This window comes from Microtus ochrogaster, chromosome 26 (genome assembly GCF_000317375.1).
Source record: "Microtus ochrogaster isolate Prairie Vole_2 chromosome 26, MicOch1.0, whole genome shotgun sequence".
In the NCBI taxonomy this organism is placed as follows: Eukaryota; Metazoa; Chordata; class Mammalia; order Rodentia; family Cricetidae; genus Microtus; species Microtus ochrogaster.
In genome coordinates, this window is record NC_022025.1 from 253,617 (window position 1) to 267,488 (window position 13,872).

General features: G+C 41.9%; 1 protein-coding gene across 2 annotated transcripts in view; it reads right to left on the minus strand.

The window, feature by feature from the left end:
• The window catches only part of Abcb1 (ATP binding cassette subfamily B member 1), a 154,005-nt gene that overhangs the window by 20,942 nt on the left and 119,191 nt on the right, over positions 1-13,872 (minus strand). For both annotated transcript variants that reach the window (XM_026784634.1, XM_005358287.3), the window contains exons 11-19: positions 13,355-13,465; positions 13,055-13,180; positions 12,762-12,965; positions 12,317-12,487; positions 11,123-11,284; positions 9,216-9,392; positions 8,290-8,436; positions 4,675-4,782; positions 2,948-3,025 (exon numbers count right to left, since the gene is read on the minus strand). In XM_026784634.1, the coding sequence (XP_026640435.1) occupies positions 2,948-3,025; positions 4,675-4,782; positions 8,290-8,436; positions 9,216-9,392; positions 11,123-11,284; positions 12,317-12,487; positions 12,762-12,965; positions 13,055-13,180; positions 13,355-13,465 (1,284 nt within the window). The remainder of the gene's footprint in view (positions 1-2,947; positions 3,026-4,674; positions 4,783-8,289; positions 8,437-9,215; positions 9,393-11,122; positions 11,285-12,316; positions 12,488-12,761; positions 12,966-13,054; positions 13,181-13,354; positions 13,466-13,872) is intronic.

Consider the following 13,872-nt stretch of genomic DNA (forward strand, 5'->3'; position numbering starts at 1 on the left):
AAGGTGGAGAAAATTCAAGACTTCCTTCTGGAGCTGGAAGGCACACAGAAATAAGCGTACACCATCTCAGCCAGTAATGAACAAGGTGGAGAAAAAGAACGGGGTGAGAAAGGTGCTGCTTTACAGAGTAGGGAAGAGACAGGGAAGTTCTTTCCAAAACCACCAACAGAGACCATAATGAAGGAAGGGATGAAAGCATCAAAGAGGAGGAAGATTCAACACTTGCAAAGGCCTTGAGGCCGAGGCATTCTTGATCTGCTCCCACAAGTGAATTTCATCCTGCGGGTAGTCTAATTTGTCCTGCTGGGATTCCCCTAAGTCTCTCCTCCCCAACCTTTGTGTAGTTACCTATGGTGCCCTGAAGATGACCTCTGTGATGTGGGTGGGGGATGCATACCATGCATGGCCTTTGGCAACTGTAGAGACCATACAGAGACTCTCCCCTGAAAGACCCAGGCTGCCTCTAGATTGGGATGAGGAAGGAGTTAACAAAACCAGCTAGGAGGCTGATGCAGCGTGAAACAAAGAGGAGAGTCATCAAGATCTGAGTCCGAACAACTGGCAGAGAGACAAAGAGTAAGGAGGTATGGCACTGGGTGTTGGCGGCGCACGCCTTTAATCCCAATGCTCTGGAGGCAGAGGCAGGTGAATCTCTGCACAAGGCCAGACTGGTTTAGATTGAGTTCCAGAACAGCCAGGACTACACAGAGAAACGATGCCTTGAGAAAAAGAGAGAGAGAGAGAGAGAGAGAGAGAGAGAGAGAGAGAGAGAGAGAAGACATGAAGTAGTAAGCCTTTCAGGGCAAGAAGAATAAAAAGTTCAAGTTTGGAAATATTAAAGTGTGAAGCATTTATTAGTATGAGAAGAGAAAAGGTAAACCTGATAGGTATCACTAGTCAGGGCAGAATACATCAACTGATTTAAAAACAAATCAAAAACAATCTAGGTTTTAAAACGCACATACAACATGAAAAGGGATTTTATTTGTAAAATGTCATATATTTTCATTTATTAATGACTGATTGTATGTCACGAACTTGCCATGACACATGTATGGAGGTCAGAAGACAGTTTATGGGAGATGGTTCTGTCCTTCCAAATCACACAAGCTGCGGGGATCAAATTCAGTTTATGGGAGATGATGGTTCTGTCCTTCCAAATCACACGGGCTGCGGGGGTCAAACTCAGGTCAAGCACCTTTAATGGCTAAGCTTTCTCATACCCTCATATATTTTAAAATAAACATTGTGACCTTCAATTATGAAGTTATGTCTGTCACAAATAGCTTTAGTTTCTAAGATGTTACCTGAATTCACAATTTGTATTAAGGAAGTTACTACCTTTTTATTTTGAAAACCTAGAAAATGGCTCATTATAGTCTGTATCAACTGACTTTTTAGTACTCAGGTACTTAGGCGTTCCACCACTGGAATGTGACATCCTTGAAGAAAGAGGCCATTTAGATTTGAATGCCTTGCAAAATTTAGTACCATACTTCATAAGCAGAGGCTGTGATATGCCTGCTCCTCTGAGTAGTCTGTACTGTTCCTACACACCAACCGCTCAGCTCTCAACACATAATGAACCTGATTGACAGCTGGCCTGAAGGCTGATGGGGTAATAGGGCATTTGGTGCTGTAGTGAGGTCAGCCTTGAGATTGTTTTAAGTAAAATCTAGGTTATAAATACAGCTTGAAAGCTTGTGATTCCAGAACTTGGGAGATGGAGTTCAATATTATGCTCAGCTACGCTGTGAGTTTGAGGCAAATTTTGAAAAAAATGAGAGGATATATATGACCTGACAGAAGAGTCCAGGGGAGGGACTCCCATAAAACGGTGCTCTCTCACCCATCAGATTCTGCTTCAGCTGTGACTATCACTAGCTAGCTATTTGAAAAAAGACTTATTTCTAGAAATACATAAGTGGTTGCAGATGAGGTGAAAAAGACTGTCTTCTAGAAAGTTGAACACACAAAAAATACCTGGCATTTTTCACTCTTTCTTCTTTCTTTCTTTCTTTCTTTCTTTCTTTCTTTCTTTCATTTTTCTAGTGCTGGGACTGAGTGAGCATGACGGATTCAGGTTCAACCTCTGTGTTACATTTTAGTCTCGTGGGACGGCTTGTGGATATATCCAGTCTATAGCCCTCGAGTCTCATGCATCTTAGGATGCTATTAATGTGGTCCAACAAGTTTGTAGATAACAATACCACATTTTAGTGTAAAAATGCTGGACACCTTTGTATCAAGAGCATCATTTTATGGAGGTAACCAGTCATTTTGAAAAAGAAGATTTAAGGTCACATATAACATTTCATGATGGCTAAGGTTTGAAAGGGACTGCTAACAATATTGTCGGTTGTTGGGGAACTGAATGTACAGAGCAATAGGCACTCATAGTAAGTCATAACCAACTAAAAACAGTGTAACTCACTCGGGTTATTCTTCTGTCTTGCCTCAGCAAAGAATCTCAACAGAGAGGAATGGGCTCTGAAAACAAATCTGAATTTGGGCAAGAGGAGTGCAGACTATCTCCAGGTTCAGAGAGTCATGACAGGATGCTCTGAGTGTGCAGGGAAGAGAAGGTGGCAGAGGGGCACAAAGCATAGAAGATCCTTCCTAACACTTCTCAGCCTCCGGGCTAAGACAAGGTATAAAGGACCATCTTGACTCCTGCTGCCTCTCACTGCTGAGATAAGAGCTGATGGAGAGTTATTAGGAGACACAATAGTCTCAACTCCTGGTTCCTTGTGCCCGCCTGCACCAAACTGCAGCTCCACAGCCTGCATCTGCAAATGGCTCAACAGCACCTCCAGAGGAGGCTGAGGGAGACCCGTGCAGGATCTCTATCTAAGGAACTTGACAGCGCTCCTACAATCTGTGTCCATGGAGCACAAGAGAGAATTCCTACTCCCCGACCCCAGGGTGCAAGCCACAGCAGCCGTACCTGTCTCAGCATGGACTTGAAAACGTGGTATCGGAGTCGCTTGGTGAGGATCTCTCCAGCTTTGCCAAACGTGAAGCCCTAAGAAGAATGAGAAAGCGTCACACAGAAGGCTGACCAAATACACAGTGGGAATCAAGGCCTGTGAGAGTGTGGAGCAGGATGGGACCCAGTCTGAGCTCCTGTTCTCACTCAGCTCCCTGCCTGTCTCGCAGATGACCAGCTGGGCAGTCTCTGCTTTCCAGCAATGAGCTGTATTTACACGTTGGAAGTCCGCGGATCCTCTGCCTGCTCTTAATATGTTTGCAGTCATGGGAGACAGTCTCAGCACCATAGCCAGAGTGGATGGAGCTGCTTTCTCTCCTGTATTTCACCATCCCAATTGTCAAAGCAGAAGTGACCAACTTAAAGCTGCCTCACTTCCAATCTCTTACCAAAGTCACATGGAGCAACTGCTCATTTTTACACACCTTCGACACTTACCGGCAGTGTCATCCTACCAAGGTCAAGTTTCACAATGAAGCTCTTAAGTATTTGGTGAAGGAATACTATTTTTCTTTTGTATTCCTATGTTAAGAGCAATGGGGTTTTTTTTCTGTTAAAATAGTAATATATCAGAATGTATTAAATAAAGTAACTTATTTAGTTCCAGCTGAGCTTATTTTACATGTGTGTTGTTAAAATACTAATATAAGCCAGGTGGTGCTGGTGCACACATTTGACCCCAGCACTTGAGGCAGAGGTAAGTGGATCTCTGTGAGTTCAAGGCCAGTGTGGTCTACAGAGCAAGTTCCAGGACAGCTAAGACTGTTACACAGAGAAACCCTGTCTCAAAAAACCAAAACCAATCAACCAAACAAAGCCACAATAACCCTAATATATATTTAGAATACGTTTAGTAAGGAAATCTATTTAGTTTCAGCTAAAAATATACATGTGGACTAATTATTGATACATTAAGTGGATTACTTACATTTTTACTTACTAAGTAGTAACATATTATCTCAAATCAATCTGAACACTTGGTCACATGAGTTCTCTTAGTTATCAAGAGGCAACATTGCCCCCATTTACAGATAAGGAAACGGAGGCTTAGACAGTCTAAATTACTAGACTGTGTTTATGTGTAAAACATGTCTGTAAACGTGTCTAACACCAAACTCCATACTTTATGCTTTTCCATGATACACTCCAAGAGCATTTGGTTCATTTACAATTATATTTGAGCCAAATGGTCTACAGGCTGCAAAATACCTTGTATGCATTTCTTAGGATTTTTAAGACCATAATTTTTCCATTCTGCGCTTGCTTTTCCTTTTGTGAGTTTGATAAGCTTTTGAAACAGTTTTAAATCAGTGTGACCAGCTTGGGGAGTTTCATTTGTTTCTTTGTTTGTTTTGGAATACAGGAAGACATTTCTCCAACTATTCAAACTGACCAGCAGAATGTACTTAATGTACTTCCAAACTCATATTCAGGGCTTACCCCAAAGTCTGTGCTTGGGTCCTCACCTTCCATTTCCATACTAGACAGAAGAACCTGTGCAATCTATTAATTACATCACTGTTTCCATTTGGGCCATGGTTGGTTGGGAAAGACTAGGTGAGGGTGCAGTCAAAGGCTAAAGACAATCTGGCTATCATTGGCCATGGTAAAAAAGGAATAATCTTATGATAAGGACAATTCATGTTTCTAAACATGAGTGGATGAAGTGAGAATAACACACTTACCTGAAGAAAAAATGTAATAAAAGAAATGATCCCAAGGACCAGAAACAATAAGGAAAACAAGTTGCTTTCCTGCCGTTTGGTTTCATCATCACTTGGTTTTGTAAAAACCTGTAAAAAGTATTTGAAGGGTGGTTAGTTCCACACTAAGAAGACATTCCACATCTGCCCCCATTTCGCAGAGCTGGGACAGTCTTTGGACACTGGGATAGCGCCGGCTTCTGACATAAAGCAGCCTCCAGCGCACCTGCACTAGGCTGCCATTCACAAATTCACCCAGCAGTCTTTGACTGCTTCTGACATAAAGCAGCCTCCAGCGCACCTGCACTAGGCTGCCATTCACAAATTCACCCAGCAGTCTTTGCACTCGTGTTCCTCTTAGAGAAGCAGGTGCTTTGTAAGAAGACATCAAGCACATACTCCCCTCCTGACTTCCCTGTAACAGATTGTATGTAAGTCATGTCTGTCAGGGTGAGCAGCTGTGTATGGAGGGCGAGGGTCAAGCTGGTACGTGGCTGCTGAGGATTTTCCACTTTGTGTTTCAGATTTCCTTATTTTATTTTTCTGTGCATGAGTTTTTGTCAGCATGTATGTATGCGCACCATGCGTGTGCCTGGATCCCATGGAGATCAGAAGAAAGTTCAGATCCCCTTGAACTGGAGTCACAGATGATTGTGAACCACCAGTTGAGCATTGGGAACTGTGGGTCCTTTGGAAGAGGGGTCATGGCTCCTAATCAAATCTCCAGACCCTCCACGTTGTTTTGTATGATGGTGTTTCTCACTGAACTAAGGGCTAGAATGACTGGCCTGCTTGTCCTGGAATCCAAGTGTGTGCATCACCGCCCCTGGCTTCTGGGACGTTGGTGCTGGGGAGCAAACACAGGTCTGTGTGGTTGCACAGCAAGCGTTTTACTGAATCATCTCTACAGCCCCAGCTCAACTATGTGGACACTTCATAGTATTTCGAGGTGTCTGGAGAGAATATATTTATGTGTTCTTACTAATGAAAGGGTGTCATCTGTCCATTGAGCCTTTCAGAGAGAAAGGTATCTTTCCCAGTATATCTTGTAGGAGTTATAGTCACAAAGTCAGGTGGCAGTGGCAGCCGACTGACTGGGGCCTCACACGGACCTTTCAAGAGATGGTTAGAAGTGCAAAAAAGATGTTTGGAGCTGAAAGCATTTATAGCACAATCACTCAACAGGGAAAGAAAATATATCATTCCTTCTAAGGGTCAAGTCAGTTTTTTGAGAGCGACATTCCTAAACCAATTCAGAAAACTTTATGCTTATAAAAAAAAAAAAGGACAAAATAGTTTCGGAAGACATTAACTCAATTATTCTTTTTTTTTTTTTTTTAAAGATTTATTTTTATTTATTATGTATACAACATTCTGCCTCGATGTATGCCCGCACACCAGAGGAGGGCGCCAGATCTCAGTACAGATGGTTGTGAGCCACCATGTGGTTGCTGGGAATTGAACTCAGGACCTCTGGAAGAGCAGTCAGTGCTCTTAACCTCTGAGCCATCTCTCCAGCCCCAACTCAATTATTCTTGATTAGTCATTCAGACATTGTACTATGCTAGGCACATGTACTGATCCTTCCAACTGGGGGCATCTGTTATATTACTTTCACCATTTTACAGAGAGAAAGTGAAGCAGAGACATATATTAACTTACTCAAGAGAGCCAGGAAGAGATGGGCCAAACACAGACACCCAGGCCTTATGACCCAAAGGCCACTGTTTGCAGTGAGGCAGATGGCTGCCTGCCTAGCTACTGTCCTAGAGCTAATGTGCTGGCCATCAGTCACCAGATAGATCTCTGCAGGAAGAATGAGGAAACCCAAGCACCACTGTTGGTTGCTTTTTTGGGTTGTTTTGTTTTGTTTGTCAAAAATGGGCAAAGCCATTTCTAACTTACCTTTATTTGCAGTAGAAATCACATGACCAGCAAAGGCTAGAAATGTTTTCTCTTCTTACACTTTACAGAACATGTTTGCTGGCCTGTGTTCTACAATGTATTTCATAGAATCAGATGTTTTTCCTTCTTTGTAGTATTTTCATAGCACATGAAAATACCTCACACAAACTGGACAGTGAGCAAACACTTCTCGAGTGACATGTTAAACATGAGTGTTAATCTAGAAAGGCATAGGTAGACTAGAAGAGTTATGGATTTTTGGTTGTACAACGAATAGTGCTTGTTTTATCCTTCTTATGACGATGTTTCTTTCTGCAAAAGATTCTTAGCAGTAAGGCAAATGTGTCTTCAGTACAATGTCTCACGATTTGCATCTGTCACTAAACCAAGAACATGACCGTTTGGACTTTACTGCTATTTGAATGCTGCTGTTAAGATTAGCGAGAGCCAGCCTGTGAGCTTCTACCTTCAAGGATCCTGTTAGAGTTTGCATATGAAGTCACCCCACAAAAGGCTCATTTGGTCAATATTATTCCTTAGCTGGAGGGTCTAGTCATTGATGGGTGATCAGATCATGAGTGCTCAGGCCTCATCAATGGCTGGAAGAACTGGATGTGCATTATGGGAAGATAGGACCTGGTTAGAGAAAGCAGATCACAGCACAGGGAGGGAAGGAGTCTTGGGAAAATATGCCTTGTTCCTTGTTCATTCCTATCTTCCTTTGGTTTCCTGGATGCCATAAGAGGGACAGCTTCTGCCACATGCTCCTGCCCTCACAGTGCACTGCCTCGGGCTCACAAAAATGGATCCAGATGACTTTAGCCTGAAACCTAGGAAATGGTGAGCAAACTAAAACTCCATTTCTCTTGTACTTCTTCTCTAAGAATCCAGCATATTAACACATGTCTGAAACTCTAGGACTGAAGCAGCAAATCTGAGGTTCAAATTCTGCCTGGGCTACACTCAAGCTTGGTAGCTTAGAAAGACCTTGTCTCCAAATAAAAACAAGAAATGGCAAGGGTGTGCTCAGTGGTGCAGCACATGTTTAAAATACGTGGATCGTGGGTTCAGTCCCCTGTGGCATGAAGAAAGAAAACGCCCTCACCTGTGCTCCAGAGATGAAAAGCTAACTAGCGTTGAGCTGCTTCCTTCTGTTTCAGTCTGAGGAAGTAAGTGTAGTCTAAGGGCCTGCTCATGTCCTGGCATGTGTGGATCTGTGGATCTTACACAACAGGTCATTGTCTGCCCAGTTTGTTGCCCATTGGCAACCTGGATCAATCAGTTAAGTTCATCAGATCAGTTCATGACTTTGGCTCAGAGCTCAGTGTTGGCAAGCATGGGCGATCAAGTTCCCCAATTCCATTGATTATGTCAGTGAGTGGGTGCCCAGGGCACTAGAATAGAAACAATTAGGGACCCTAGATAGGAATTCATAAAGATATTTACAACATTGTCCTTATAAACCAAACCTCAATTATACTTTCATCCGAGTTTGTTTCACGTAAAGGGAAATGCTTCTATGACATGTGTGTGTCCGTGTGTGTGTGTGTGTGTGTGTGTGTGAGAGAGAGAGAGAGAGAGAGAGAAAGAGAGAGAGAGAGAGAGAGATGTGTGTAGATGTGTGTGCATTGAAGATAGTTCATTCACTTGTCTAGAGTCATAAGTAATGTAAAAATGAATATAATCACTTACCCCTACAACCTTTGAGAATATTACAGCAAATGCTGGCTGCAAGCCTCCATTTATTATGGCACAAAGTGTACCAACCACAAAATAAGGCCATTCGGTTGAATTCAACTTTAGGATCCGCCAGAAGGAAACCGGAGGCACATCTTCATCCTAGAAGACACATGCATTACAACAAGATAGTTTTATGTTTTTAAAAGACATCTTCAGTGATTTCTCACTGTGGACAGTTCTGGTGAGGCAGGGTCTCATGGATTCTAGGCTGCCTTCAATGTCTAATCTTGCCTTCACCATCCAAGGGTTGGGCTTACAAGATGGGTACAAGTTTTTAAAATAAATTTTACCCTATTTTTATTCCTTAACAGTTGATGGATATTTGCCATCAAACACAATAACACATTATAGTGCCTATCTATTTATTTATTTATTTATTGCTTTTCGAGACAAAGTTTCTCTGTAGTTTTTGGAACCTGTCCTGGAACTAGCTCTTGTAAACCAGGCTGGCCTCAAACTCACAGAGATCCACCTGCCTCTGCCTCCTGAGTGCTGGGATTAAAGATGTGTCACCAATGCCTGGGTCCTCTTTATTTTTTAAGAAATGAATGATGCTTCCACAAATATTTAATTCTTGGCATTCAGCAGATGATAAGAATATTGACCAATAAGGATAACCATAATAGAAACAGTAATACTTAAACACCTCTCATAGTCTCTTCACAATCTATTTCTAAATATCTTGGTATTAAATTTTAATCTTACACCTAAACTAACTATAAAACATCACCATTTCAGGTTTTTAGAACACTGTGGAGAACAGATCAAAAAGATTATAAAAAATATGTTGTTTTTTCCCACCCCTTCAGTTTCAGCAGAGTCGGCTAGGAGGGCTCAGGAGGAGGATTTGTAACATAACATTGCATCTTGGTCCATACCGGGCTCTCTTTGATACTGAGTTTCCTGTCTTGGTCCTGCTGTGCACGAACACTTCTGCGAGTTGATCTTCTTCTTATCAGACTGGATCCTGAATCTTTTGAAGACATGTCTAAGTTGTCAGTTTCATTTTTAGATTCACAAACTTCATTTCCTAGTTCAATTTCATTTCCTGCTGTCTAAAATAAATAAGAGACATGAATAGTTTAACCTCGAATAATGGAAATTAACCATTGAAAATAAATATCAAGAAAATACTGAATTATTTAAATCAAAGGAAGAGATGAAATTAAACTACTAGTCCTTCATGTATGATATGTTAGGAGAAAAAAAAACCCTAACATTAATGATTTTTTTGTGAATATGCTAAATTAAAAATGGCAAGCCTTCTGCGTATTTTCTCCGGTCATCTCTTCTCTGGGAATATATGGCTCAATCAACTTCGTATTTGAACCAGTGTGTGAATAGAAATTCAAAAGAGATCGAAATGTTTTAGACTATTAATAAAACGTTATTTTTTAAATTTATCATTTTTTGTACTAAGCCTTCAGAATTTGGTGTACATTTTCACCGTTCAATGTTTACAATCACAGTGGCTATTAAGGTTAAATAGCTATCACACGTGGCTAATAAAGTGCATAGGTCAACTTAAATTTTTTTTCCCCACTTTTCCTTAATTATGCTTCTTTGGTTCCTCACTTTTGCAAAAGAGAAAAATTAAACTAGTTCTGGATACTGTTATATAAAAATAGTAAGGCAGCAGCGTTCCATTCAGAAAGGAAACGGAAACAGTCCAAGGGTCCTCAAGGCTATGCTTAGCCCTCAGGGTGGGAGGAAGAGAATTAGACAGAGCAATGCAGTTCATGGAGATCTAAGTATAACCCGGCCTAAGAGAAGCTTCCCTTTAAAGTATAGAGGGGAGCGTCATTGGGAATGAAATTGAGAGAGAGGGGAAGAGGGAGGGAGAGGGGTGGGGGAGAACTCACATTCAAAGTCCCACCCCCTGAGGAGTCTTGGACAGGTCCAAAAGGCGAAGAAAGGATGGAGTTTTCAGACCCTTTAGAAGTGGCAAGGACTTTTATATGACATGACTTAGTTCAGCACAGTGTATGGGATAAGGTGCGCGGAGGAACCTTGCACCATAACTTGAGAATCATCAAGTTACAGTACAGTGCTTCTTTGTTTTTATTTGTTTACACGGTTTTTAATATAAGGCCCTTTATCAAAAGAGACAAGCCACAAGATGAAAATGAAGGCAATGGAAAAAATTCAACTTCTCAAGACCCAAACAATTATCACATTCTTAAAAAATAATTTTCAAAAGTATTGTATAAGGTATGTTGCAGGTTTGCATTACATTAACCAAGATTGTGCCAATTAATAATTCTGAATAAATTTATTTAGATGTGAGGCTTTAAAAATAATTTTAATATAAATATATTTATCCCCTACATATGTTTATTCTTGCACTTTGGGGTTCTGAAACAAGACTAGAGTATAGCTTATAGACTTATATTGCCATTGAAGTCTTTGCTGCCATAGTTATTTTAGGTTTTATGTGTAAAAGAGTCATTGACAAAAAAGAATTTAAAAAAGAGTCCTTGATTTGTTCAGGGCTGGGGAAATGTCTGCAAAGTGTCTTGAGTATGTTTATTAGAAAGGGATGCCTTGAAGATCTAGAAGTACAGCAATTCCTAACACTGTCCTCAAGATAGCGAGGGGGTAATGTGGCCTGGGTTAAGCTATGGGATCAGACCTAAGGTGCAGGCCCGTGTTCTAACAAATCCCAAAGTACTCTTCTCCTATGTCCCAAGATTATACAATAAAGTAACACTTATCTATAAATTGAAAATACTGACACCAGTGTATGAACAAAATAAATTAGGGTGTTTCCAGAGTTCCACTGTACCTGTGTCATGACAAGTTTGAAGTAAATGCCCTTCTCTTTCATGAGCTCATCATGATTTCCTTGCTCCACAATGACACCACCATCAAAGCCAGCAATGACATCAGCGTTGCGAACTGTAGACAAGCGGTGAGCTATCACAATGGTGGTCCGGCCTTCCCGAGCCTGGAGACACAGAAACCTGGCTTTTGAATCATGATTAATTACAACAGAAAGCACTGCCTTTAATTCCAGCATTGAGGAGGCAGAGGCAGACAGATCTCTGCATTTGAGGACAGTCTGGGGTTCAGGGCAAGGTCCAGGACAGCCAGGGCTACACAGAGAAACTGTGTCTCGAAAAACCAAAGTCTGGCCATTGTCACTGATATTGCATGGACCAGTAGGTCTCCAGGCCCATCACACAGTGCACCCTCTCCTGGAGAAAGGGGCTTTGCAATTCCATAGTCTTCAAGTGGCATTAAGCGACTTCTATTTGTATCTTTCTTTTGGTTGACACTGAAAAACCAGATTAATAGGGCTATTTCTCTTTTCAGTTCCATAGTCTTCAAATGACATTAACTGACTGCTACTCATATTTTCCTTTGGTTAACAAAACTGTACATTCTCAAAACCAGATTAGTAGGGTTATTTCTCTAAATTTTCATTCAAAACAAAGACTAATTTTTACTTGAGCCTCCATTTTCCGTTTTTATTTATTTTCCATTTTTCATTTTTAATTAAAAGATATTGACATGCCTTTTGATGAAAATTTATTTATTGTAATTCAGAGAGAGAGAGAGAGAGAGAGAGAGAGAGAGAGAGAGAGAGAGAGAGAGATATGAAGTGGGGCTGGAGAGATGGCAGTAGTTTAGAGTGCTTCTTGCTCTTGCAGAGGTTCAGACCCAGCACTCCCATTTGGTGACTCATAACCGCCACTGACTCTATGTTCAGAAGATTTCACATCCTCTTCTCATGTTTTCACACACATGAAAACACACACAGTGACACAGACATATAAATTATAAAATAGATATATTTTAAAAGATATAGAAGAAGTAGAAATTGGACAACAACCAAAAGATTTAGGAAGTCTGGTGCTTTTCCTTAGTAACAGGTATAGAAGCTATCAAAAGTTTCTGTTCTATGGCAAGATTAAGAAGAATGAACAATGGAATACTATTATTCTTATAATTCAACCTTTAATTATAGCTGACTGACCTTATCCAGAGCAGCCTGAACCACAGCTTCACTTTCTGTGTCCAAGGCTGACGTCGCCTCATCCAACAAAAGGATCTTGGGGTTGCGGACCAGGGCACGAGCAATGGCGATTCTCTGTTTCTGTCCCCCACTCAGCTGTGCCCCTCTCTCACCAACCAGGGTGTCAAATTTCTACAATTAAAATGATAAAGAAACAATCAAAGTAACAGGAAGTAAGGCAATAAACTACCTCAGCTCTCATTTCAAATTGGGACGTAATCATCACTGGAGCTTGGCCAGCAACACAGTCCAGTTCTTGGCAAGAAGTATCTACCACCAGTCGATAGGGTGAGGGATGGAAAATCCATAGTAAACTGGAATTCCCCTCTAAGGAAGTTCATCCAATTCACAGGAGTTTCCTGAGTTCACATGAGCCTCGGGGTGACAGAGGGCAGGCACAACTCACGTGGGGCAGTTTCATGATGAAGTCATAGGCATTGGCTTCCTTGACTGCTCTCTCGATCTCATCCATGGTGACGTTCTCTCGGCCATAGCGAATGTTTTCAGCGATCGTGGTGGCAAACAACACAGGTTCCTGACTCACCACGCCGATGATTTCCCGCAGGTACCTCACATTGATGGTCCTGATGTCCTGGCCGTCGATACTGACCTGAAACGGAATGTGTGGTTCTCACACTTTAGAATCACGGAGTCAGAACGATGGGCAAGGGTAGCGCTGCCGGCTGCACGATCACTCACCACGCCCTCCGTGGGGTCGTAGAGCCTCTGCAGCAGCTGGACAGTGGTGCTCTTCCCACAGCCACTGTTGCCCACCAGGGCCACGGTCTGTCCGCTCTGCACCTTCAGGTTGAGGCCCTTCAAGATCTGCCATGACAGACGAGAAGCTAATGTTAGGGCAATTCCCAGGCAGAGAAGCATGTAGATTCTATTTGCTGGCATTTCAATTCGGTAGCATGCAGATTTTACAGATACGCTTTTCTCTACAACCGGTTAGAAACTATTAAGAACTTTTCACGCAACAGAAAACTGTCACCATACCTGAACTTCTTTTCGAGACGGATAACTGAAGTGAATATTTCTGAATTCCAAATTTCCTTTAATGTTGTCTGGTTTGTGCCCATTCGCTGAGAAGCTGTCAATATTGGGTTTCTATAGAGAAGAAAATTGGCAGAGGTTATCACGGCTCACCTAGGTCAGCAAGGATGACACAACACCAGAGCTCTTCCTGCTGCAGTTTATTCAGGACCTTTTTACAATGCCTTCTCCCTCTCTCCTTTTCCCCCTCTCTCTCCTTTTCCCTCTTTTTTCCCAGGCAAGCCTCTCCCAACCCTTAAATAGGCATGGGCTACCAACCCTGGATTGCCAGGTGGGCACTGCCCATAGGTCCACGCATATGCAAGCAGCTGACAATCATTGCGTGATAATAGCATAAGTCAGACCTTATCCATACTGGAAGTTGATTATCATAGAGAACACTCGCTTTCGGGATCGTGGAGGGCGGGAGCCAGTACCATCAGGTGTGGCTCCACGCAGCTCGCTACAAGAGGTCACTGAGT